At 43.0% G+C, this 24,903-nt stretch overlaps 1 protein-coding gene across 10 annotated transcripts in view; it reads left to right on the top strand.

Annotated features, from left to right (window-relative positions):
* Fn1 (fibronectin 1) overlaps positions 1–24,903 on the top strand; it is a 67,463-nt gene that overhangs the window by 28,216 nt on the left and 14,344 nt on the right. For 3 of the 10 annotated variants that reach the window (XM_029481513.2, XM_029481525.2, XM_029481505.2), the window contains exons 20-35: positions 175–441; positions 3,709–3,803; positions 4,979–5,147; positions 5,867–5,953; positions 8,940–9,131; positions 11,841–12,023; positions 13,481–13,570; positions 14,812–15,081; positions 16,406–16,522; positions 17,579–17,743; positions 18,467–18,622; positions 19,429–19,542; positions 20,594–20,863; positions 22,021–22,208; positions 23,255–23,342; positions 24,281–24,457. In XM_029481513.2, coding sequence (XP_029337373.1) covers positions 175–441; positions 3,709–3,803; positions 4,979–5,147; positions 5,867–5,953; positions 8,940–9,131; positions 11,841–12,023; positions 13,481–13,570; positions 14,812–15,081; positions 16,406–16,522; positions 17,579–17,743; positions 18,467–18,622; positions 19,429–19,542; positions 20,594–20,863; positions 22,021–22,208; positions 23,255–23,342; positions 24,281–24,457 — 2,628 coding nt within the window. Of the gene's footprint in view, positions 1–174; positions 442–3,708; positions 3,804–4,978; positions 5,148–5,866; positions 5,954–8,939; positions 9,132–10,450; positions 10,724–11,840; positions 12,024–13,480; positions 13,571–14,811; positions 15,082–16,405; positions 16,523–17,578; positions 17,744–18,466; positions 18,623–19,428; positions 19,543–20,593; positions 20,864–22,020; positions 22,209–23,254; positions 23,343–24,280; positions 24,458–24,903 lie in introns of all 10 variants that reach the window. The other 7 variants (XM_029481508.2, XM_029481519.2, XM_029481504.2 and 4 more) reach the window with 3 other exon arrangements.

Raw genomic sequence — 24,903 nt, 5'->3', positions numbered from 1 at the left:
TCGGCAAAATTCTATACTGTCCCCAGTCTTCCAGAGCCTCACAGTATCCAGGGCTGTGGCTCTGACTTTAGTTCCAACCTCGAGGAAGGGAAGCTTAATCAAGCGGGAGGATTTCAACATGGCTGTTATTGATCTAAACGTTTCTTGACACATTTCATCTTATTTTTTTCCCAGAACTCGACGCTCCCACCAACCTCCAGTTTGTCAATGAAACTGACAGAACAGTTCTGGTAACGTGGACTCCACCTCGAGCCCGTATAGCAGGCTACCGACTGACCGCGGGCCTGACCCGAGGAGGCCAGCCTAAGCAGTACAATGTGGGACCCTTGGCCTCCAAGTATCCCCTGAGAAATCTGCAGCCTGGGTCTGAGTACACCGTGACCTTGGTGGCTGTGAAAGGGAACCAGCAGAGTCCCAAAGCCACCGGAGTCTTTACTACCCGTAAGCTAAAATTCAAATGCCTTTCTTTCGTGAAGCTACATGTTCTCAATTATCTATTGGCTTTTTCTGTCCTTTTGCTTTTCAAAAGTGAACCTAAAAAGCCCTGGTGCATCATTTAAAGCTGTCCCATTGAAGGTATGCCCCATGGACAGGCTGGTGTTCTCTGAATATTTCTTGCTGGTCTGCTGTAACATAGACAGCTTTGCCAGCGTGGGCAGCACAGTTCGTGGCCTTTGCCCGGGCTGATAAGTGCTTGATGAAGATAACGGTGTGTTAATTTGCAGGTATTTCCAGGTTCTTTCTATCCTTCTGGGCTAACACTATGAGTCAGGAGGACTTGGGAGGTAGCTCAGTGGCTAAAACAAGTGCGGCTAACACATGAGGGCCAGAGTTCAGATCCCTGGCACGGACATAAAAGGCCAAGTGCTTTGGTGGATAATTGTAATCCTAGCACTGGGAGACAGAGACAAGAGCATCTGGAGGCTCACAGCCAGGGTTGCTGGTCAGTAGCTCCAGGTTCTCCAAAAATCCACTGCCGAGGCTGGTGTGTCGGTGTACGCTTTCATTCATTCATCCCAGCAATTGGGAGGCAAAAGCAGGTGGATCTCAGAGTTTGAGACCAGCCTGGTCTACATAGCGAGCTCCAGAACAGTCAGGACTATATAGAAAGACCCTGTCTCAAACAAACAAACAAAAATACACAAACAAGAAACAAAAAAGAAAGAAAGAAGGAAAAGGAAATATGGTGGAGACTGGTTAAGGAAGTCACACGAATCCATGAGCGCATAGACCGTATACAAAGTAGAAAAGGCTGACTAAATACTAGTAGACAGAATCTAACCCATATGCATAGCTCCATCACATCACTCTCTAGACATCAACTGATAGTCATATATGTTAAAAAAAAAAATCCACCCATGGACTGAACAGACATCAGCAAATGGAAAGAGAGGTTAAGTATGTGACTTCCTTGAGAGCCTGGACCGCCCGCCGAAGGCTACAGTCCTTCACAGCAGAGCCTGGTTTCCTCTTCCCTTAACTTTCACTTTCACACAGAGGAAAAAGACAAGGGTTTTTGGCTATGACTAGCCTTTGACTCAATATTTTAGAGGAAATGGCCTTAACTCCCTTATTTATCCACATCTCCATAAAGTCCTGTATTCACAAGCTGCTTTCCTCCTAAGTATACTCCATTTACATGACAGAGAGCTATGAGATTTATTTCTTGCTGAGCACTTGTTATTTTTGAATTATAGGAGGACCTAACAATAAGCATGCTTTGGGCATTTATGGCCGTCTACCCCTGGTTCCCAGCTTTCCAGGAGCTTTCAGCAAGTCTTGTTTGCATTAAAAAGTAATCTAAGCCCTGCATGGTAGCACATACATGCCTTTACCCTGCATGGTAGCACATACCTGCCTTTAGTGCTATCACTTGGTAGGTAGACTCAGGTGGATCTCTCTGAGTTCAAGGCCACTCTGGTCATTAGTGAGGTCTAGAACAGCTAGGGCTAAGCAAAGAGGCCCTGTCTCAAAAACAAACAAACAAACAAACAAGCAACAATCTAGAAAAACTGTCAACTTCCCCACAGGAATCTATTGTTTACCACAAACGTCTTTGCATGCACATTTGGTAATGTGAGGTTGAACACCGAAGGCCTGCTTTTTCCTACGAAACTGTTCACCAGCAAATGAAGTCTGCTTTCTAGTGTGCAGACTTCTTTTTAAATGTTTGGTATTTGACATTGCCCAGTTTTGAGATAGTCTAAGATCCACTCTTATAGAATTAGTATCTTTGTTTTTCTTGCAAAACCCGTTTCTTGTAGCTGTCCCTTAAATTAATGAGCATGGAGTTTCTGTGCACACAGCCTCTTACTTGGCCTCGTACTTGAAGCTTCTGGGTGTAACACTAAAACTGTATTTGCTGACCGTTAATTAACATACCTCATTGCACGGAGTATCCTTTCCAAACACGGTAGGGTAGGTGACTGAAAGACAAATGGTGAACAAGAACAGCTCACTGTGGCTCAGATTTAAATAAACCAGTGGAACCAAGGAGTTACGCAAATCCATTTGGACCTCAGATAGTCTCCGTATAAACATCAGCAGGGCCTAGGAACTTTAGTTTCTGAAGCTTTACCAAAATTAAGTTTTGGAAACAGCCAGTTTTCTGACGTTTATATCTCATGCTAAATTCTTAAGAGCAGCTGTGAGAAAAGTGGGGGGAATAAGTTATTTATAGAGGAGGAACCCAGCCTGCTCCTGTTTGAGGGCATATGTCATTTCTCAACAGCCAGGTTGTTCCTTACCTAACAAGCCCTGCCAGAACCCATAATTCATGCTTACAGGCGCATCCTTTGTTTGACAACACTTTGTGGGTTTGTGGCTTGGTGATTTTCCTGTAATGGTCTTGTCTAGGCAAGAGAATATTGTCTCAAACATGGGGCAAGATTTAGCTGCTTGGCTGACGCAATAGAAAATGCCTAGGTGTGAAAATGGACAGTTCTGAATTGCAGGAGCAGTATTTGGTCCTAATTGCTGAACATTATCTCCAGGCTGTTAAAAAGTTAGAATTTTCAGCCGGGCATTGGTGGCGCATGCCTTTAATACCAGCACTCGGGAGGCAGAGGCAGAGGCAGGCGGATTTCTGAGTTCGAGGCCAGCCTGGTCTATAGAGTGAGTTCCAGGACAGCCAGGGCTACACAGAGAAACCCTGTCTCGAAAACAAACAAACAAACAAACAAAAAAAGTTAGAATTTTCAGTAAAAGAAATGATGGTGGTGTCAGGATACTAGAATACCAAGTATACTAGTTAATAATTTCTATGTCTAGTGGTTAGGTATTAAGTGTCTGCAGCATTTTTGTTCTGAATGATCAACCACATGTTTGAGGGATGGATCTGATGTTGATGATAAGATCCCCAAATCATGAAAAGATACAGATCATAAGGCCCAAGAAATTAAAAGGGACTTCCATTGAGGTAAGCTAGCCCCTCTTTCTACTACCTGTGAGTGACAGGTCTCTGCCAGAAATTCAAGTCCCAGCCCAAAGCTGGACCTACAGAATCACCACCCTCAGCCCCCTTCCCAGGTCTCACCAGGTCCTGGGTGACTTGAAGCAGTTCAACTTCTTAGCCGATGAATGCACCTTGGCTACATTCTCTGTCTACTTACTGGCTAGACCAAAACTCTGTTTAAAATGCTCGTTAATCTGCAGTCCTGGCCTACACCTATGCGCCTAACGTTGAACCTCATGTTGATTAATTTGCAGTGCAGCCTCTGCGCTCCATTCCCCCTTACAACACCGAGGTGACAGAGACCACAATTGTGATCACCTGGACCCCCGCTCCAAGGATTGGCTTCAAGGTGAGTCTCAGATGCACCTCTCATGATCCAGCCCAGGGGTGTCTTCCCATTCCCACCACACTTTACAGACCTGGGATTTTAAAGCTCTATGCTCATACTCCAGGACCTTCTGAGAGCAAAGCCTGCATTGAGGCTTCTCTGTGTTGCAAGGGAAGAAAACCATGAGCATGGAACTGTAGTGTTGTTCTGTTTTCTGTCCTTCTCCCCAGGGAACTCCATTTTAAAATAAAAGTATAGCCAAACCTCATTTGATGTGTTGCTCTAAATGGGTGTCGCGAAGCTTATGAAAACCAATTTGGGAAGACCAATTAAACTGCGAGTCACTTAAAAATCACATTTTTATCCAATCAGTTTCATCTCAACTTGTTCAAAGCCCTGTGGGTGAATTTCTTAATAGAAGTTAAAATTGAGGTCTTCGCTTTAGATATCTGCAGTCATGTTCTTTAAAGCAATGATACTAGGGACGTGATAGATGCAAATGAATATGTTTTTTAAAAAGAATCCCATCCTTAGGCATCCAGAGGATAAAAAAAAAAAAAAAGAGATACTTATTATGTCTGGAATCAAAGCCTGATTGTTTAAAAGAGAGAAAAAAGAAATAGACCCAGGGTCACTCTGCTTTTTAGTATGCAAATAGCCATCTTGATGAGTGGGCTGCTCAGGTACAGAGGGGACCTTTATGAAGGCCGCCAATGCACCTTTTTAGTTTCCCTTAATAATGTCGTTCAGAGTTGTAGAAGCCACAGAGAATCGGAAGGGTTTCTCTGGAGCTGAGTACCTTTTGATAATGTCACCTAAGCTTTTGTAGTTAGGAACACACGGATGTCTTCGTGGGAATGTGTTTTTCATTTCCGTGTGTCAAAGTGGCTGCAGATAACTTAGAGAGAGAGCCTAGAGCATTTCTTCCCTGTGTACTGCTGGTATGCACCAGAAGGGTCTATGTCAAACAGTTATACTGACATTTCTCTAGAAAGTTTCTATTATAAAGGACCCGAGTACCAAAGGAAGATACCTCCAGCTAATTGCAAAATCACTAAAGTGAGCCCTCAATGTGTTATCCACCCAGTAAATGCACAGTATGGAGTTGTAAAGGACATCCCCCTGTGTAAATCTACAACCTCTTGGGATCTCTGGAATATTCATCCTTCATGCTGATTTTGCTGTCTTCCTTCCAGCTGGGTGTACGACCGAGCCAGGGAGGTGAGGCACCCCGAGAAGTGACTTCAGACTCAGGGAGCATTGTTGTGTCTGGCTTGACTCCAGGCGTGGAATACACTTACACCATCCAAGTCCTGCGAGATGGCCAGGAGAGAGATGCACCGATTGTCAACAGAGTAGTGACACGTGAGGAGAGCCTTCCTTCTTCTTTTAACTTGTAAACTATTTTAAAAGATTGCCAAAGCCAGGTGTGGTAGGGTGTGCCTTTAATCCTGGTGCTTGGGAAGTTAAGAATGATGATGGGAGTTCAAGACCAGCCAAAAACTGGAGGCAGAGCTGGGTTTATAGCACACACCTCTAATCCCAGTACTTAGGAAGCAGAGAGAGGCAGATATTGGAGAATTTATGGCTAGCCTGGTCTACATAGTAAGTTCTAGGCCAACCAACAGTGAGAGCCCATCCTCCCCTCAAAAGAAACATATTCCTCTAATTATTCAAATGCTAGCATCCCAGCTTACTTTTGAGACAGAACAAGGGAAGAACCTCTCTCTTATTTATATTAGCAGAGTCTTCAGAACTGAATGTAGTTTAGCTGGTGTCATGCAGGCCACAGAATTAGAAGTGTTCCTTCCATGTCAAAAGTCTTCCAAACTGGCAAGATGAAACAATTTCAGTAGTGAATTATAATAGCGTTAATCCTAGAGATCACCTATCAGGGGTTACTGTCGCCTGTATTTTTATAGAATACTTTATTTTTCCAATCCTGGAGGGAAGGGATAAAGAAAGGCAAAAAAGGAGGGAGGTGAGAGGAAAGAAGGGTGGAGAGAGGGCATAGAAGGAACATTCATTTCACAGGCCAAGTGTTTTGTGTTCAGTTTAACTTTTAAGTTTTCTTTTCTGTGTAGCGCTGTCTCCACCAACCAACTTGCACCTGGAGGCAAACCCTGACACTGGAGTGCTTACTGTCTCCTGGGAGAGGAGCACTACCCCAGGTAAAAAAGGGGAACACCACCCTAGGGAAGCGTGGGGCGGATCTGAGAGCACGTACACATGAGGCTTTCCCAAGACAGATTTGGATTCCATTCAGAGAAAGAGAGAAAGCAAGTGCTCGGCTCTCCATGAGTGACAGAGGAGAATGAGAGAGTTCATGAACTGTGTGTAAACACGGCTGCATCTTTTCTTAACTCACAGGAAAGAGAACAATCAAATGCTAGGCTGTGGGGGACGGGGAGACTAACATTTATACTACAGGGAATTTTGAGAGGATTAGATGGAAAGAAGATTTTGTTCAGCTTATTAAAAATGCCCAAACTGGGGCTGGAGGGATAGCTCAGCAGTTCAGAGCCCCAGCTGCCTTTTTCAGAGAACCCGGGTTCAATTCCCAGCACCCACATGGCAGCTCACAACTGTCTGAACTCCAGTTTCCAGGGGATCTGAAAACCTCACACATGTAGGCACAATACCCATGCACATAATAAATAAACAAACAAGCAAGTAACAAATAAATAACAAGTAAATAAGTGACAAATGAATAAATAAATTTCAAGCCCAATTTTAAAGGCTGAAACCATAGTGTGTAGTCCATAAACCTTAAGCTCTGTTTACTGAAGTTTGACAAGTCGCTTGGTATCTGGGTGGGGCTGGCTTCAGGGTTCCCAGTGACTTCAAACTCTGTAGCTTGCTCAGCCCGCCGCATAAAATGATGCTGTGCTTTCTTGCGTATGACCTATTCAACTATCTCTAGGTTACTTAGAGCCTAATAGATTGCAAATGCTGTGGAAGTCATTGTCCCGCTGGATTGTTTTGGGGACAGTAACAAGAAAGAGTGCATGCATAGCATAGATCCAAATTATCTTCAATCAGTATCTTTTTTAATCCATGTTGGTTCAGTATGCACACCTGTAACCTATGAACATGTAATGAATTGAACGGTAAAATGTAAGAGAGACAGGGATGGGCGGAGGCTCACGTGGGGGAGAGCATTTGATGTGCATTGCAAAAGGACATAGTTCATCCCCAGCCACTAGGCAAAAAGCTGGGCGTGGCTACACGAGCAGCTATGATTCCCCTGGGAGACCCGCTGCCACACCTTGCTACTTGAGAACATGGTCAATGGGAGCCAACTAGTTGGAGCAGTATATTTAGTTCATTATTTGATTGTTGCTAATTTTACTCATTGATAATTTTTTTGTTGTTGTTTTGTTTTGTTTTTCGAGACAGGGTTTCTCTGTATAGCCCTGGCTATCCTGGAACTCACTTTGTAGACCAGGCTGGCCTCAAATTCAGAAATACACCTGCCTTTGCCTCCCAAGTGTTGGGATTAAAGGTGTGCGCCGCCATCGCCCGGCGATAATGGTTTTCTAAAAGTAACGTCACCCCAACACTAGAGCTGAGGCAGGAGGATTAGCCTGGTATATATAGTGAGTCTTAATGCTAGCCTGGGGTCATAGTGTGGGCTATGTCTTGACAAAACTATATAAACTATATCTGCATCTATCTCTATATATTATATACATACACATATATATCATCTTAAAGTACCTTTGTATGATGGATGCATGCCTACATGCATTTTTCATGTGTCCAAGTTCAGGTGGTACAGTGTGTGTATGGAGGTCAGAGGATAACCTTCAGTATACGTGACTGCCTTCCATCTTCTTTAAGACAGTGAGGCCAGTAGCTTCTGGGAACTCTCCTGTCTTCACTTCCCAATGCTCTCTAGCAACATTGGGGATTTCAGACACGCTCTGGTGTCTGGCTTTATGTGGATTCTGCAGATAGGAACTCAGTCAGGTCCTCATGAGTACGTGGCCAACAGCTTATCCACCGAGCCAAATCTTTAGTCTATAATTTGTAGCTATAATCTCTTACACCGTTCTTACCCTTGCTCGGGCGTAGGTGTCAGGCAGTTATCTATAAATGTGTGTGATTATAGTCACACAAAATAAAACTAGTTTAAAATACTCCTTTTAATCTCCTTTTGAAATAGGCAGACTGAGTGATGTTTCCTTCTCTGTGGCAATGTGTTGTATAATGTGACAGCTACAGTGTTTCCAGATAAGTTTCTCTGGGTTTGAAACTTGAAGCTGACAAGTTCTTGCTTCTGGGCAGCTGGATCATCAATCTTTGGTTTCAGTGGCCTGCCCATTCAATGGTCAGGCGTAAAGCAAATGACCGAAATGTTATTGACTTCCCATCCCACTGGGTTTCCTAGCACATAACACGTTAATGTTCACCTTCTCCCCACTGACAGGATATACCCTCATTCCCTGTTCTCAGTGGGTCAATATTGTTCTGTCTTCTTCCAGCCTGGCCCTGCAGAGCTCTGGCCACTACTAGATTTATTGATAGCTCCTTTCCTTTAATACCTTCACTGCCCAATTTTCATGATTCTGAAGTCTTCTATGATTAATATTCGTTTTCGAGAATGAGCATCTACACTTCTGGGTTCTGTGCCCTCCAGCCCCTCCCCACACCCCTGGTTCCCATAGTTCAAACTTTTACACTCTTCGGAGAATGTTTAAGTGGAAAGCAATCTCAGAGCATTAAAAAAAAAAAAAAAGTAGATTTCCTAGCTCTCCCACAGGTCACCCATTAAGGAAAAACAGGATAAAATAGTAAAAAGAGGATGGAATTTGTAGACAGGAAACTCTCAGGTCTTCTCTAAGATTTCCTTATCTTTGTTAACGGTCCCATGATTTTACTTTGTAGTTAACACATTTATATGGGTTGTAAGCTTGCCCAGTGGATGCAATGTAGAATGATCAAGTTAGCATTTCCATCTCAAACATTCATGTCTAAGTGCTGGAGACTCTCAGACTCTAGTTATTATGAAATTATCATAAGTTGCTATGGACTAGTCACCCGGCAGAGTAATTCCTACTTTCTGACTGTTGGTATATTACAGCCTTGTACAGTTTAATATACCCTGAGTTACATAGGTTCTGTATGGTAACTTCCTCTCTGCATTTACTCCAGATATCACTGGCTACAGAATAACGACGACCCCCACGAACGGGCAGCAGGGGACCTCTCTGGAAGAAGTGGTCCATGCTGATCAGAGTTCCTGCACTTTTGAGAACCTGAATCCTGGCCTGGAGTACAATGTCAGTGTTTACACTGTCAAAGATGACAAGGAAAGTGCCCCTATCTCTGATACCGTTGTCCCAGGTAATAGAAAAATAAGCTGTTATCCTTAGAGTGGCAGTTTTGAGTAGCAGTGGGGATTAGCATCTTAATCCGAGATAGCTGAGTGTGTCAGATACAGTTGGGATTTAATGCCAACCTCCCAGGGCGCTCTCCAAAACCACAAAGCCAAAAAGCAACTGTTTGGATGAAGGCTTTCCTGTTCCCTCTGCTTCACTATCTGTGCTTCCCTGGGATGCTGTCTGTTGCCATGGGTACCTGATGAGTGCAGCCACGGCATTAACTCTGTACTGTTTGCTCACACGGAAAGATTACTAAACAGTGTCGCGTGTCTGTATCCAGTGCTGATGGGCTAAAAGTAATGTGGTAAATGCATCCCATTGGGGCATTTGTGCCCGGGGTTTAACAATCCATCTCCACCTCCAACGGTTATCTAGAAAACAGTCTTTGTCTCCATATGTGAGCACTGAAACACACTTGGTTGACAATCCAAATCTTTATCTTGCAGCTTCAAATCCTTTTTAAAATTGCAAGTGGGATGAAAAACCACAGAAAGGAAAGAAGTAAAGGCCAGGCTCCCCATGGCTTGCTTTCTTCTGAATTGAAAGACAGCGTCACAAAGGCCTGTCTAGGGATAGGTTCATTGTGTGTCCCCAGTCTTCTGTAGATTGAAAGCGCTGGTCAGACTCTCTTACCCTCTGCAGTATTTTGTTATGCATTTATGAATACTAATTAAATTACACGAATTAAAATGTTGGCAGTGGAGTGGGCTCAGGGCTCAGTGCTGGCTGGCCTTGGCCTGACTGTGTATTTGAGTGGCACATTCACAACATAGATTAATACCATGGTCATGATGCCATCATGGCTTTTGAACATGGAAAATAAGTCAATTAGCCAGCCAATTTTTTTTTAAACCTTTGTAAGATTTTATTTTCTTACTAAAGGTTTTGTGTTCTACCCCCTCCCCTCCACCCCGCCAACATTGCTAGTGTATTTTATAAATCAGTTCAGGCTCTGAGAATGATTTTGACATTGTAAATGTGTTTATGATTAATTTTTTTTAGCACTTGAGAAGTTAAAACTGTACCATTCAGGGACATTTTCTAAATGGGAGAAAGCCCCTGAAAGAATGTGGTAACCTGCATTAGTCTCCCAGGGGAGCAAATTACTCATGATGCTTGGGACGTCTTTTCAGATAATTTGGGACACATTGCATATACCATCATTGCTTGAGCATTCCGTCAATTTCACTACCGGTCACCTGATGTACACTGCTTTATTTTTTCCCTTTTTTTTTTGCCTCTACTTTTCTTTTGCCTCCTCTTTGCTTCGTAACTCAATAGAGGTGCCCCAGCTCACTGACCTAAGCTTTGTTGATATAACTGATTCAAGCATCGGCCTGAGGTGGACCCCGCTAAACTCTTCCACCATTATCGGGTACCGAATCACAGTAGTTGCGGCAGGAGAAGGGATCCCTATTTTTGAAGATTTTGTGGACTCCTCAGTAGGATACTACACAGTTACAGGGCTGGAGCCTGGCATTGACTATGACATCAGCGTTATCACTCTCATTAATGGCGGAGAGAGTGCCCCTACTACACTGACACAGCAAACGGGTGAATCTTGAAGTCTTCTGTGTTTGAGACATGGATGGTGTTGCATGCTGCTCAGTCGCTGTGGTTAAATCTGGATGTTTCCAAGCCAGTGATTGGCTACGGAGATGAAGACGGGGCCCGCTCAGAGAAAAGGGATATATTAGTCTGGTTGCATGAAAGTATGCGTAAATAGTCTCATGCACTTTCAGTCAAAGCACAAACAGATGTGAAGGTGAAGAACTCTAGATCTCTGATTTATGAAATGCAAAGGAGGTTACATTTACAGATCTTGAGTATTTCTTTTTTTAAAGTATGACTATCAAACTGAATGACGAGCACCCATTTACACTAGGTCAGGCCTCCAAAGTGTGCTGCTGTGTGCTTCCTCTTACCTTTTGATAAGTTCCTACGCTCCTTTTGTAGCTAATAAAACACCCATCAAAAATGAGTGTGGAACAGAAGGGGAGATCTCAGGGTAGGATGATGACGAGCCGTAGGGCCTTCTGGATAGTGCTGCTCGACAGGGTAAAGAAACTCCTCTTTAACCACAGTCTAGAGACAAGCATGCAACATCTTAAAAGGTTCTCTGCCCTGCATGGTAAGAAACATTGCTGAGAACCACTGTGCATGAATCCCCTCACTTGTAAGTAGAGTTCACTGAATGGAATTATGGCAATGCAGTAGTGTGTAGATATCTCACTCCGGGGAAACTGAGGACCCCTTGTCTTTTTTGTCTGTGTGCATGTGTTTCTTCAGAAAGTACTGCTATGTGTCTTTGCTGTGTGGCAACTTAAGCCTCTTCAGCCTGGGAGAAACATCTTCCGTGGTATCGATGTACTAAAACGGCAATAACAGTCACAAAAAAAGCCTACCTATTTGAAAAGTAGACTAAAATTCTTTTAAAATGCATTGATCATGGCAGAAAGGTTAAAGGGGCCTAACAGTGTTCTCTATAGTGTTTTGTTTATTTTTTTAACAGTATCGTGTCATGATTTAGATTAGATTAGATTAGACTGTTTGCATGGTTGTAACTGTTTCTTTTCTGCATGAAATACTGGTTTTTACCTTTTCAGCTATTCGTTTTTTTTAGCTTTGACTTTAAATTCGCATTAACTCAATCCTCCTTATTTGATATCAGCTGTCCCTCCTCCCACGGATCTGCGATTCACCAATATTGGTCCAGACACTATGCGGGTCACTTGGGCCCCACCTCCGTCCATCGAGCTGACCAACCTCTTGGTGCGCTACTCACCCGTGAAGAATGAAGAGGACGTTGCAGAGTTATCCATTTCACCTTCAGACAATGCTGTGGTCCTAACAAGTAAGCCCTCATACATAGCTTTTCCGTAGATTCTTATCTGGAGCACAAGGAATGGATTCTGAATTTTTCTGGAGGACCACCTAAGAGAAAAGGGAACCATGACAGAGAGACACACTCTCCAAGTTCAATAGGCGGCTCTGTAAACTGTGAAAGATGTAATGATTCTGCTGGAGTGGCAAACCTTTGATTGCTACAAATCGTAGCGGAAGGCACGGTCTGTGAAGCGCCAAGGTGTCAAACATTCTCTAATAAGTGCACAAAAGATAAGTGACTCCCAAGTGAATTCCGTAACTAAGGAAAGAGTGAGAAACATGGAGATCAGCGCATCTAGTTTATTGTCCTTTCTTGTGTGAGACCTACCGCTACCAGGGGATCTATTTAGCACTAGAAAACTTAGAATGGGTTTTGCGTGGAGACAGGCAGACGTTTAGTTCATATTTCAGAAAGCATGTGTTTGCACCATTTCCCTGAAGCCTGAGAGTTTAGAAAGCAACTGACATGTATTAGACAAGTTATAGAAATTGTTTCTTCCCAAGTCCTACTGGAAGAGGATATTTTGAATTAAAGAGAACAAGAGGTTGCAACATTGTAGGAAATTGTATAAGTACAGGGGTTCTACAGGAGAGGACAGTAGTTACATTCAGGCCCATTTCCAAATAGGATCAGAAAACATCCTCTTCTCCTCAGATATGTCTCAGAAAGCGAACTACAAAGAGGCAGCAGCATGCCTGATCTCTGTCCTGTCCTCACTTGGTGGCTAAGGACCAGAATATCCAGATACTTAACCTGATTGTGGCCACAAGGAAATGTCTGTCCAGTCAGTAGGAACCACATTGTCCAATATACTAGACCCCGCCACCTGTTGGCACCAGTTTAGCCAAACCGTGTCACATGTTAATTATGTATCTTAAAGAGTCCTAATGCTATGACCCCAAAGAAACTCCCCCTTAGAGAAGTCATTATTACCCTATTTTAAAAATTAAGCAGTTTGAGGGCAGTGTAGTGAATCCAGGGGCACTAGATATGTTCATTGTCTTGAATACATTGATGGCCCCAACAAGGACACATGTCAAATTTTGTCCAACTGTACATCTTGACATTGCATAGCACGGAAGCTGCTGACCACCTCATATGGTTGTTGTGATGGGTAGATGGTAATGTAGACTCCCACAAAAGTTACATCAGTGGCCCTCACAGATGCCCTTTCAAATGGACGGGAGAGATAGTAACACCCTGTGTTTACACTTGACTGAGTTCCATTTATACCTGTGGAGCTGGGGCTTACAGACAGGACAGAGTGGCCCTTATTTACAGATTATGTCCAGACATACTCACTTAGCCACAGGTAGGCTATGGGACTGAACGCTTGGATGTTTTATCAGATGAAGGAGTCCCAGGGAGTGCTGTGTGCTTTCTCATACTCTCAAGTTTAAAGCAAATCCCACTTGCCTCTTCAGATCTCCTGCCTGGGACTGAATACTTAGTCAGTGTCTCCAGTGTCTACGAACAACACGAGAGCATCCCTCTCCGGGGAAGGCAGAAAACAGGTGAGCCACGATAGCTACCAACGTTAAGCAACAAAACTATAGGTTGAGTCTATAGTTGCATCTCCATCTTTCGTGGCATTAGTATATTACTTTTTATTAATTAATGACGACAATAATTACTACAATTAATTAATAATTATTTAGTTATTGTAGAGTAGTGGTTTTTGCCATGGTATTTTCACATGCTCTGTTGATCTTCCTCTTCCGTTCCTCTCCTTGCCCCCAGTCACTCTTCCTGGTCCCCTTCCTCCCTGTAGTAATGTACAGCCCCTTTTTCACTATCATGTCATCTTGTCACCTCTATCCTATGATCCTTTTCACTTTCCACCCTCTCTCCCTTAAAGCATCTTCTTTTTTCCCCACATTTCTTTTTCTAGTTTCAGGACCTTTGCTTTGCACATACATGTAGATGCTCTATACACACATATGAAAAATTAAAGCTAGGATCCAGGTACCAGAAAACTCCACTTTGTCTTTCTGAGACTGGATTGCTTTGTTTAACATAATAATGTTACTTTGTTTAACATAACAATAGAGTTCCCTGGTTTCCTTGTGAATTTCACTGGGTTCTTGTCTTAGTTAAGGTTGTTGTGATGTTTGTGAGGAAACACCATGATCAATAGCATGATCATGGGGAGGGAAGGGTTTATTCCGCTTACACTTCCACACTGTAGTCCATCACTGAGGGAAGCCAGGACAGGAACTCAAGCAGGGCAGGAACTTGGAGGCAGGAGCTCACACCCGGGGGCCATGGAGGAGTGCTGCTTACTGGCTGGCTTCTCCCATGACCTGCTCAGCCTGGTTTCTTATAGAATCCAGGACCATGAGCCCAGAGAAGGCACTGCCCTGCCCACAGTGGGCTGGGCCCTGCCCTGTCAATCACTAATAAAGAGAAAGCCCTACAAGCTTGCCTAGATCTTACAGAGGCATTTTCTTAATTAACGATTCCTTCCTCTTAGATGACTTTAGCTTGGGTCAAGTTGATGATATAAAGCTACCCAGAACAACGCTGAAGCCCTCGGAAGTATCAGTGTTTCGGTATAATGTAGAAATCGGCTATAATTTTACATATTGTTTCAATTACTTTTAAAAAGGAAAAAAAAGAAAGAAATGCTTGTGTAAGCTGATTGCGGTCAGCTCTCAGTCCCGTATAACAGGGTCAGTTGCGTTCCCCACATCGTCCTCGATGTCTAAGCTCGTGGTTGTTGTCTTTTGCTCCCCTCCTTGGGTGGGAAAAACAGGTCTCGATTCCCCAACTGGTTTTGATTCTTCTGATATCACCGCCAACTCATTCACTGTTCACTGGGTGGCTCCTCGGGCCCCCATCACCGGCTACATCATCCGCCATCACCCTGAGCATTCTGTGGGAAGACCCAGGCAGGATCGAGTGCCGCCCTCGCGGAATTCCATCACCCTCACCAACCTTAATCCGGGCACCGAGTACGTTGTCAGCATCATTGCTGTTAATGGCAGAGAGGAGAGCCCACCACTGATTGGCCAGCAAGCCACAGGTAATTTTGTTTTTTTAATCCGCAAAGAAATCCCTTGGTGTGGACTTTATAGGTTTGGTGTAGACTGTGAAAAAGCTTCATGCCATCCGAGTCAGCACCACTGGTGGCGGGAGACACAAAGAGCAGTGATGGAGCCAGGCGCAGCGGTGCACGCACGCACGCACGCACGCACGCATGCAGGCCTTTGATCCCAGCACTCGGAGGCAGGTGGATTTCTGGATAGGAGGTCAGCTTGGTCTACAGAGTGAGTTCCAGACTAGCCAGAGCTACACAACAAGACCTTATCTCAATAAAAAGGGAAAGAGGACAGTGATAGACTGTGTGGCAAACATTTCTCCCTCTAAAAACATATTTTTTTTCTCTGAGAGATTGTCACCTGGTTCAGCTATGTTCTGGTGTTTTTGCTGGTCAGTCTTATTTATAATGTTTTGAGAGAGCGTCATAGCCCAGACTGACCCAGAACTGGCTCTGTAGCCCAAGCTTATCTAAGATACTTCACCTTGACTTGTGAGATATTCATGGATATTTACTGGTTTTTAAGAAGGTTTCATACAAAACCATAATATGGTACCAAAGTTACTGTAAACCTATGATTTTTGTTTTGTTAGCTGGGCTTGGTAGCACAGATGTGTAATCCCAGTTACTTGGGAGGCTGGAGCAAGAAGGCCATCCTGGGCTACTGTGAGTTCAAAGTTAGCCTGTGCAATTCAGTGAGGCTCATCTGTTTCTTAAAGGGGTGCAGTGGATGTAGTGTAGTGGTGGAGTGCTTTGTGTGGCGTGAGTCAAGCCCTAGATTTTGACTTTAAGCACAGATAGATATATTTTCAGTGACAATGATTGGGAGACCTGTTATCAGAACAGTCTGTAGCTTAGCTGTGAATAGGGACGTGTGTGACCTCTATTTCCAAATAGCACACAGTTAAGGGTGCATGGGGTGGGATCTCTGTGAGTTCCAGGCCAGCCTGGTCTACAAAGCGAGTTCCAGGACAGACAGGGCTGTTAACACAGAGAAACCCTGTGTTCAAAAACCAAAAGAAAAAAGAAAAGTGCACGGGTGAGTGCTGCTGTAGTTTTTATAACTTCTGTGATTTAAATTATTTTCCAAAGAGAGTGTTGAGGAAAAAAGAATTCACAATTGGGATGGTCTCCATAGCCCCTTCCCTTGACCTCCCCATAAAATTTAACTCTGCTAATTCAGTGTTGCATTTAGATTTTTGTTTGAAGAGGATGTGTGTAATCGTTATCTGGGAAAGGACAAAGGGAACCTGAGCTTTCTTTGGAAGTTATAGATGTGAAATTTTCCTGTGATTTTTTTTTTTCCTAGTTTCTGATATTCCGAGAGATCTGGAGGTCATTGCCTCCACCCCCACCAGCCTGCTAATCAGTTGGGAACCCCCTGCCGTCTCTGTGCGCTATTACAGGATCACCTACGGAGAGACAGGTCTGTTCATTTTGGGCCATTTCACCCTTAGAGGATCAGGGTTCGGGTGGGTAACTTGGAAATCTGACAGTGGGAACAGGATTAAATGCAAACAGGCCCATTTAGAAAACCAACCACCCCCCCCCTCTCTCTCTCTTTCTTTCTTTCTTTCTTTCTTTCTTTCTTTCTTTCTCTCTCTCTCTCTCTCTCTTTCTTTCTTTCTTTCTTTCTTTCTTTCTTTCTTTCTTTCTTTCTTTCCTCTGTCCAAAAATGCATGGGAGCTACATTTAATTGATTGTAATGAAGTTCAAAGGTGGTTTATAGAATACAGCTAGGGTGGGAAGCAGCGCTGAGAGAAAAAAGTTTATATATTCACAAATATTACCATTGGTAATCCTTACTATTCTTTCTTTTCAGTGTTCTCTAAATTTAACAAATATTCTGTTAACGCTTTCGTAAAGACTTCATTCCATTTTAGGTTGAGTGAGCCACATTCTTGTCCCCCTTTTCTATTTAATTTAAACAATTAATTAAATATAATTACATGATTTCCTCCTTCCCTTTCCTCTTCCAAACCATCCCACACCCCTCTCGCTCCAGTCCCTCTCAGTTTTTTGGCTTCTTTGTCTTACTGTTACACACACACACACACACACACACACACACACACACACAGAGTGCATGTGCATCCAACAAATAAGTATAAATACAACCTACCGAGTCTGCTTACTGTTGCTTCTATGGACATGGTTTCAGAGCTGACTGCTTGGTATTTATTATCAGCCAGGGAGCTCATTTCTGGGGATTTCTTCACCTTTTGCCTGTTAATCTGCAACTCAGTGACATTTTAACCCAGGGATGTTAAAATGACATTAGCTTGAGAGTTCTCCTGGTTTTTATATACTTCTCAGGGCTTCCTACCCACGTAAATACACTTGTCTGTCAGGTTGGGTTAAAGCGGCCACTCCTTATGACGGAACCAGCAAGCTGCAGTGACTTACACACCGCTTTCGATGTGTTAATAATATTGGAGTAACTCCTAGCTCCTCAAATTCTATGCTAACTCCTTTCGTACAGGAGGAAATAGCCCTGTCCAGGAGTTCACTGTGCCCGGAAGCAAGTCCACAGCCACCATCAACAACATTAAACCAGGAGCAGACTACACCATCACCCTGTATGCTGTCACTGGCCGTGGGGACAGTCCAGCCAGCAGCAAGCCAGTTTCCATCAATTATAAAACAGGTACAAATTTCTCTTCTGGGGTAACACGGCGTTATTTATGACGATGGTTATCCCTGTATTCGTCCAAGGTATTGTCTTCACTGCACAGTTGATTTTCCTTTAGTTTTGTGTGGTGCTGGGGACCAAACCCAGCATCTCACACACACACACACACACACACACACACACACACACACACACACATATATATGCTGTACCACTGAACTACACCCTTGACCCTGATTTCTTTTTCTTTTTTTTTTGTTTTGTTTTTTTTTTTTGAGACAGGGTTTCTCTGTGTACAAAAGCCTGTAGCTAACAACACCTTCAAGTAATAGAGTCTTGAGAGACAAATGTACAAAGAAGACCCCAAGAGCAGACATTTTTATCTGTGTTTTTAACCGCTACAGCTATGTATCTACATTAGACATAAGGCAGAGAGTGTTTGTTCATAAATACCTGCAGAAAATGAATGGATGGGTTGACTATTAGGAGACAAAGGCCTGCCTGAGATGTAGGATTTTGTTTGTGGAATGAAAGAATCAGGTTGTAAATAGTTGTAATAGTGTCTGGATGCATGGCTTCCCTTCTTCAAGCTAACACCCTTTATTCTTGTCAAAAGAAACATTTGCAATACATTAATAGAAGCAAAAGATCATTTGCATACACACTAGAACTAAAGGCCAGGGCTTGTCCAGGCCTGCCCCCACACTGGGACATCACTGCTTTCCTTTGTACTTACAGAAATTGACAAGCCGTCCCAGATGCAGGTGACAGATGTCCAGGACAACAGCATCAGTGTCAGGTGGCTGCCTTCAACTTCTCCTGTGACGGGCTACAGAGTGACCACCACTCCCAAAAATGGCCTAGGACCATCAAAAACTAAAACTGCCAGTCCAGGTAAGGATAACCAGAAGTCCACACCTAGCAAGAGAAACACGGTAGGATCTCAGAAGTTGCCATTTGAAGTGAGTGTCCTATGTGATGTGTGTATGCTGCTCCCATTCATAGACTGGTGCCAGCTCAGTATTGGTATCCGTGTATCTCAGGTTTTATTTTTTTTATACTGTCTTGTGTAGTAATAGGGACTATTTAAATCCTTAGTCACTCACTAGGAAGAGAAGGATATACTGATGTTACAGATCCTTGTAGATCTGATGTTCTTATATGAAATGGCTTGTAAGATCTCAAGCCAGTTTCTTAAGACCAATTTTCATTTCTTTCTTTTTTTTTCAAGAATAAAAAGGGCATCATGTGAAGCTGTAAAGCTTATCCTTGAATATGATTTTACTGCAGTATGCTAAATTTTGTTTTGAGATGGGATCTCATGAAGTCTGTGCTGGCCTTGACGGCATTACATAGGCAAGGATGACGTTAAACTTCTGATCTTGTTGTCTGTATCTCCTGAGTGCTAGAACTATAGATAGGCACACAGTGTACTGTGCCGCTTGGCTATCTAAGCCTGGGTTTGTTCATGGGAACAGCATTCTACCAACTAAGCCGTGCTTCCCAGCCCCAGTTTTGTTACCAGTGAACAAGTTTTTCCGAGAGGAAACAGGCACCTGACTTTCCCAAGTGAAATGGGTGTTTGTTTCATGGTTATTCTGCAAATGAAAAGGGTAGGCTCAGCATCTGCTTCTCATTGCGCTCTTAGGAGTGGCTTGGGTGGCTCTATAGACCTGCAATTGCTTCTCCCTCCTTTTCAGATCAAACAGAGATGACCATTGAAGGTTTGCAACCCACCGTGGAGTACGTGGTTAGTGTTTATGCTCAGAACCGGAACGGAGAAAGCCAGCCCCTGGTTCAAACTGCAGTGACCAGTACGTAACCAATGCTTGGTTTTCTACTTCCAAAGTCATGTTGTCCTCAGGTGTCTCGATGCCCACCGCACATCTTGTGCCATTGTATACAGACAGGGAAAGGCGATGTGTCAGCTGGTTCATATCTTGAGATGAGCCCTTGGCCAACATTTTTTTCTTCTCGGCGCCAAAGCGAGCTTGCAGGAAAAATCACTGTAGTGTTGCCATCAATGGCTGCTGTGCTTTGAATCTCCTTCGCTTAAACAGCCTCAGCAAAATCTTATTTGCTTTTAGCAAATCTATGAAATATCTCTCCAGGACCTACTTTTTCTATGACTGGATGGTAATGTTGACTGTAGTATGCCCCAAGAAGTGATTATGGTTGAAGGACTGTGGCTGGGTCAGCCTTGTTTTTTTTTTTTTTTTTCTTTTTTAAAGATTTTATTTATTTCATCTATATGAGTACACTGTCACTGTCTTCAGACACACCAGAAGAGGGCATCGGATCCCATTACAGATGATTGTGAGCCACCATGTGGTTGCTAGGAATTGAACTGAGGACCTCTGGAAGAGCAGTCAGTGCTCGTAACCACTGAGCCATCTCTCCAGCCCAGGGTCAGCCTTTTTAAATATAAAGACTTAAGAGAGGGGGAAAAGAAGAACCTAAGACAAATTATGACTTGAGGAAAAAAAATCAACTTTACCATTTCCAAGATATAGAGAATCCAGGTCCTTGAGACTAACATCACATTGCAGAATCAAATCTAGAATATCTTTAAATTGATATAAATAAATTTCCTTGGTGGAGATTTTTTTCTTCAGGGTGTCTACATACCTCACACCCACTTGTGTCTTAATAAGCAACGTGACACTGCATACGCTAAACCTCAAAAAAAAAAAAAAAAGCCTTTTAAGCAGATGTCAAGTAACTTTCTGTTTTAATAGTGTGATAATTGGAACTTAATTCATCAAAGACAATGGTTATCAGCAGAACTGCTTTGCATGGTATGGAAATATGCTTGTTTCACAACTTGCTTTTCACATAACCTCTTACCATTAATTTGCCTAACAGACATTGATCGCCCTAAAGGACTGGCATTCACTGATGTGGATGTCGATTCCATCAAAATTGCTTGGGAAAGCCCACAGGGGCAAGTTTCCAGGTACAGGGTGACCTACTCGAGCCCTGAGGATGGAATCCGGGAGCTTTTCCCTGCACCTGATGGTGAAGACGACACTGCAGAGCTGCAGGGCCTCAGGCCGGGGTCTGAGTACACAGTCAGTGTGGTTGCCTTGCACGATGATATGGAGAGCCAGCCCCTGATTGGAATCCAGTCCACAGGTATATCGTTAACCGCACCCACCGCCCGGGTGCTTCTGGGAACAGTGGCTTTATGCCTTGCTGGCGTTATATTTTACTGGGCTATTGAATCCCATGTAAGGGAGAGTAGAAAAATGCCCTCAAACTCTTAGGAAAGAAAGGCCCTCTTCAACAAGGAATGGTAGTGAACAATGAAAGTCAGGTAATGCTTAGGTAACTAAGTCTAGGAAAGAGAAATTTAAAGTAGCTAAGCATAGATGTGCAAACATATTAAATATATAAATATTTAAAGATTATAAAGTAAGACATTTGAAGATACTAAATTATGGATTGTTTCCTAAGTAAGACACCTCTGTGGTGACCCTCCCTCTCCACACATGGAGGAAAGAAGTCTAGAATCATAGAGCTTACTCTGAGAATTGACCCTCTAAGCCAGGCATTTCCTTGCAACATGATCAAAGAACACATGGGTAAGACCTCCCCTGGCTAGCTCTCCTGTGCTGGGCCTTCATTTGCTTAAAGGATGACGATGCAGACGCACAGGACAGAGTCATTAGGACCAGTGCTTCTTACCATCCTCTTATGCTTTTACTTCTGGAGCAAGATTGGAATGCTCAAAGCATACAGAGGTGACAGTCTGTGGAACTGCTCTCTGCTTCTCTCTCCTGCCTCTGTTGTAAACCAATTTTCTTCTTATGCTGCGCCGCAGAGAATACTTCAAATTTAGCAGTGCTATCTGCCGTGGGGTCCAAATGAAAGAGACAAATAAAAACAATTCTATCTCTAGGATGGAATAGTCTGTGAAATTGTTTCCTGTGCAAAGATAATTTATATAGAAAAAGGGGCCATTGCTCATCTTTTTCATACAAATGAAAAAAAAATCAATTCTAATGACTAATAAGGGAATTCAACTCTTGGCTTCTAAAGGGGTAGGGTAGGGAGATAAGACCCAAAGTCTCTCGGAAGCCTGCCGTTTATGCAGATGTTTCCAGTGGTTCTGAGAGTTGCTGGTATAAAATACTCCTCTCGTTTTTATTACTTGTTTGCGCTGACTCTCCTGGGCCAGGGAGTCCACCAGTCCCTACGAGGACCATCCATCCTCCTTCTTAAAGTTTGCTTTCTTTCCCCGTTCCTCGTTCCCTATAAGATAACCTTTTAACCAATGACCATCCTGACAGCCATTCCTGCGCCCACCAACCTGAAGTTCAGTCAGGTGACACCCACCAGCTTTACTGCCCAGTGGATAGCACCCAATGTTCAGCTCACTGGCTACCGGGTGCGGGTGAACCCGAAAGAGAAGACAGGACCAATGAAAGAAATCAACCTTTCTCCAGACAGCTCATCGGTGATTGTGTCAGGACTCATGGTAAGAACTGCGCTTCCCTCTACAGAGTAAGGCAGTGAGTTATTTCATAGAGTTCATAGGTGCAATCTCATGATAAACCTAATGCTCTTTGCTTCTACCATCAAATAGGTTTGTCACAAACGTGTACAATAGAATTCTTTTATGTAGACCTAGGATTGTCTAGATACCCTAAGATGACTATTGAATTAGAATGGTGTAAATAGCTTTGGATTTTGTGCAGGTCTTTGACAGAAGTATTCCACTTATTTAAAAGAAGTAGTATTCTGTAGGGGAGCAATATATATATATATATATATATATATATATATATATATATATATATATATATCTCCACTCTGGCTGAGTTTTTGGCTTTTATGAGTGATGCTTCCCTGGCAAGACGCATTCTCCAGTTACTACCAGCCTAACTTGACACTACCCCCATTAAAACATTTGACAATCAGCCAGCTGTGCTTTAATCTTGGGAGGCAGAATAAGCAGGCGGATTTCTGAGTTCGAGCCCAGCCTGGCCTACAGAATGAGTTCCAGGACAGCCAGAGATACACAAAGAGACCCTGCCTCAAACAAGCAAGCAAATAATATTTAAAACTTTTTCTAGCCATGCAGAAATTAGCTAGGATCCAATAAGGGCTTAATGCATATCTTAACACAGGACCAATTCCTAGGGAAGTAGCAGAAGATAGGTCATAGAATAGAAGCTTTCTCTTGCTTTTTTTGTGATCAGGAAAAAGCAAAACCTGATTTATACCTGTCAGATCATAAAGGCGAAAAAAAGGCTAATACTGATTTCTTTCTTATTCTTTTTTTGCTGCTACTTGTGGATTGTGGACTTAACCCCTGAGAACATTTTAAAATTCACTTAATTTAAATGTAAATGTATTACCTATCATAGGTAACAGTGAAGTTGCTCTGGGAACCTGGAGGATTGGGGTTTGCTGGGCTATGCAGATGGTCTTTTATAATCACCGCATTTCTCTAATGCTTTGGTAAGAACTCCAGGCATCACGCAACACTATTGCCAAAGTTTCTGGTACCTTTGTTTCCAGGTGGCCACCAAATACGAAGTCAGTGTCTATGCTCTCAAGGACACATTGACAAGCAGACCAGCTCAGGGTGTCATCACAACACTGGAGAGTGAGTAATCCGATGAGTAACATGTTTTAATACTGACCGACCCTGAGTGGAAGTCAAAAGAAAAGATCTTTACATTTAAACCACTGACTTAGCAATAGAATTTGGAAGTTGATAGAATAGCTTGTTGTTTCGGGAATCCATCCAGGAAATGACCTGCTGAAACAAAATGGAATCACTTCACTGTGTTGTGTTGGTGCTGTTGGGTTAAAACTCACAGCTGGCTTATGCGGTACTGGTGAGGGTCTGTATTCGTAGGGTTCAGTGTGGGGAAGATGAACTGTCTTCCACCATAGGGAATGTGGGGCTAAATTAGATCTGTGGTCTAGTCTGTGGATGTTTCATCACCTATGGAATGATTAACACATGAAGCCTTATAGAAATGACCGAAGATTAGTCCCCCAGACAGACGTTATTACTAATTGTCTGTGTTATAATTCCTACCAGACATTCTTTTTTTTTTTTTAAAGATTTATTTATTTATTATATGTAAGTACACTGTAGCTGTCTTCAGACACTCCAGAAGAGGGCGCCAGATCTCGTTACGGATGGTTGTGAGCCACCATGTGGTTGCTGGGATTTGAACTCTGGACCTTCGGAAGAGCAGTCGGGTGCTCTTACCCACTGAGCCATCTCACCAGCCCCCTACCATACATTCTTACATATTAGTAAAGTAATCATTGTCACACTTGTTTGACATGGCTCTAGACACTAGAGAGTCAACCCTGGGCACCACTGTAGTATTTAGAAAGCTTTTCTGTTTAGTGAACATTTCCATATTTCCTCAATACCGTTAACCCATCTTTCTGTAACCTTCACATTACTTTTCAGTGTATTTCCTGAAGTGGATGTATTTGCATAATGAGGACTCTTTTTAAAATATCCAAACCTTACCTGTATGAGCCAAGCGGGCTTTAATCTCTGGCTCTGCTCCTACACAGATGTTAGCCCTCCAAGAAGGGCCCGTGTGACGGACGCTACAGAGACCACCATCACTATTAGCTGGAGAACGAAGACAGAGACAATCACTGGCTTCCAAGTCGATGCCATCCCAGCTAATGGCCAGACCCCAGTCCAGAGGACCATCAGCCCGGATGTCAGAAGCTACACCATTACAGGTCAGTGCACTCGTGGTCTGCCTGTATGCGCCCCTGCAGGATAACCTGGCTCGTTAGATAGTCTGGTCTAGTATTGAGAATGTGAGCGCCATTCCATGATCTGTTGACTTCCTGATGTTTGCTGACCTATAAATCTCATTCATTGAATTTGTTGTTTTATAAACGCTGATTTATTATTGTCTAATGAAAATCTGCACACTGTAGTCATAGGCAGGAGTCTGAGGCAGGAGGATGTGATTTTGAGAGTAGACATAGTGAAACCCTATTTTTTTTTAAAGTTAATATAGAGAACATAAAGATATAAAATAGTAAAATTAGCATGTCTAGATTTTAAAAGGCAAAATGAAATTTATAATTACAAACAGCATTATGTATAATAAAAACGGAAACTGTAATCAGAGACGATTCAGTATTGGGACATAAGTGAGGTGCTTTTGAGATGTGTT

The sequence above is a fragment of the Mus caroli genome, unplaced genomic scaffold, assembly GCF_978045245.1.
Source record: "Mus caroli unplaced genomic scaffold, Mus_caroli_1 scaffold_1, whole genome shotgun sequence".
NCBI classification, from domain to species: domain Eukaryota; kingdom Metazoa; phylum Chordata; class Mammalia; order Rodentia; family Muridae; genus Mus; species Mus caroli.
The sequence above is the reverse complement of the archived record's forward strand: the minus strand, read 5'-3'. Positions and strand labels throughout refer to the sequence as shown.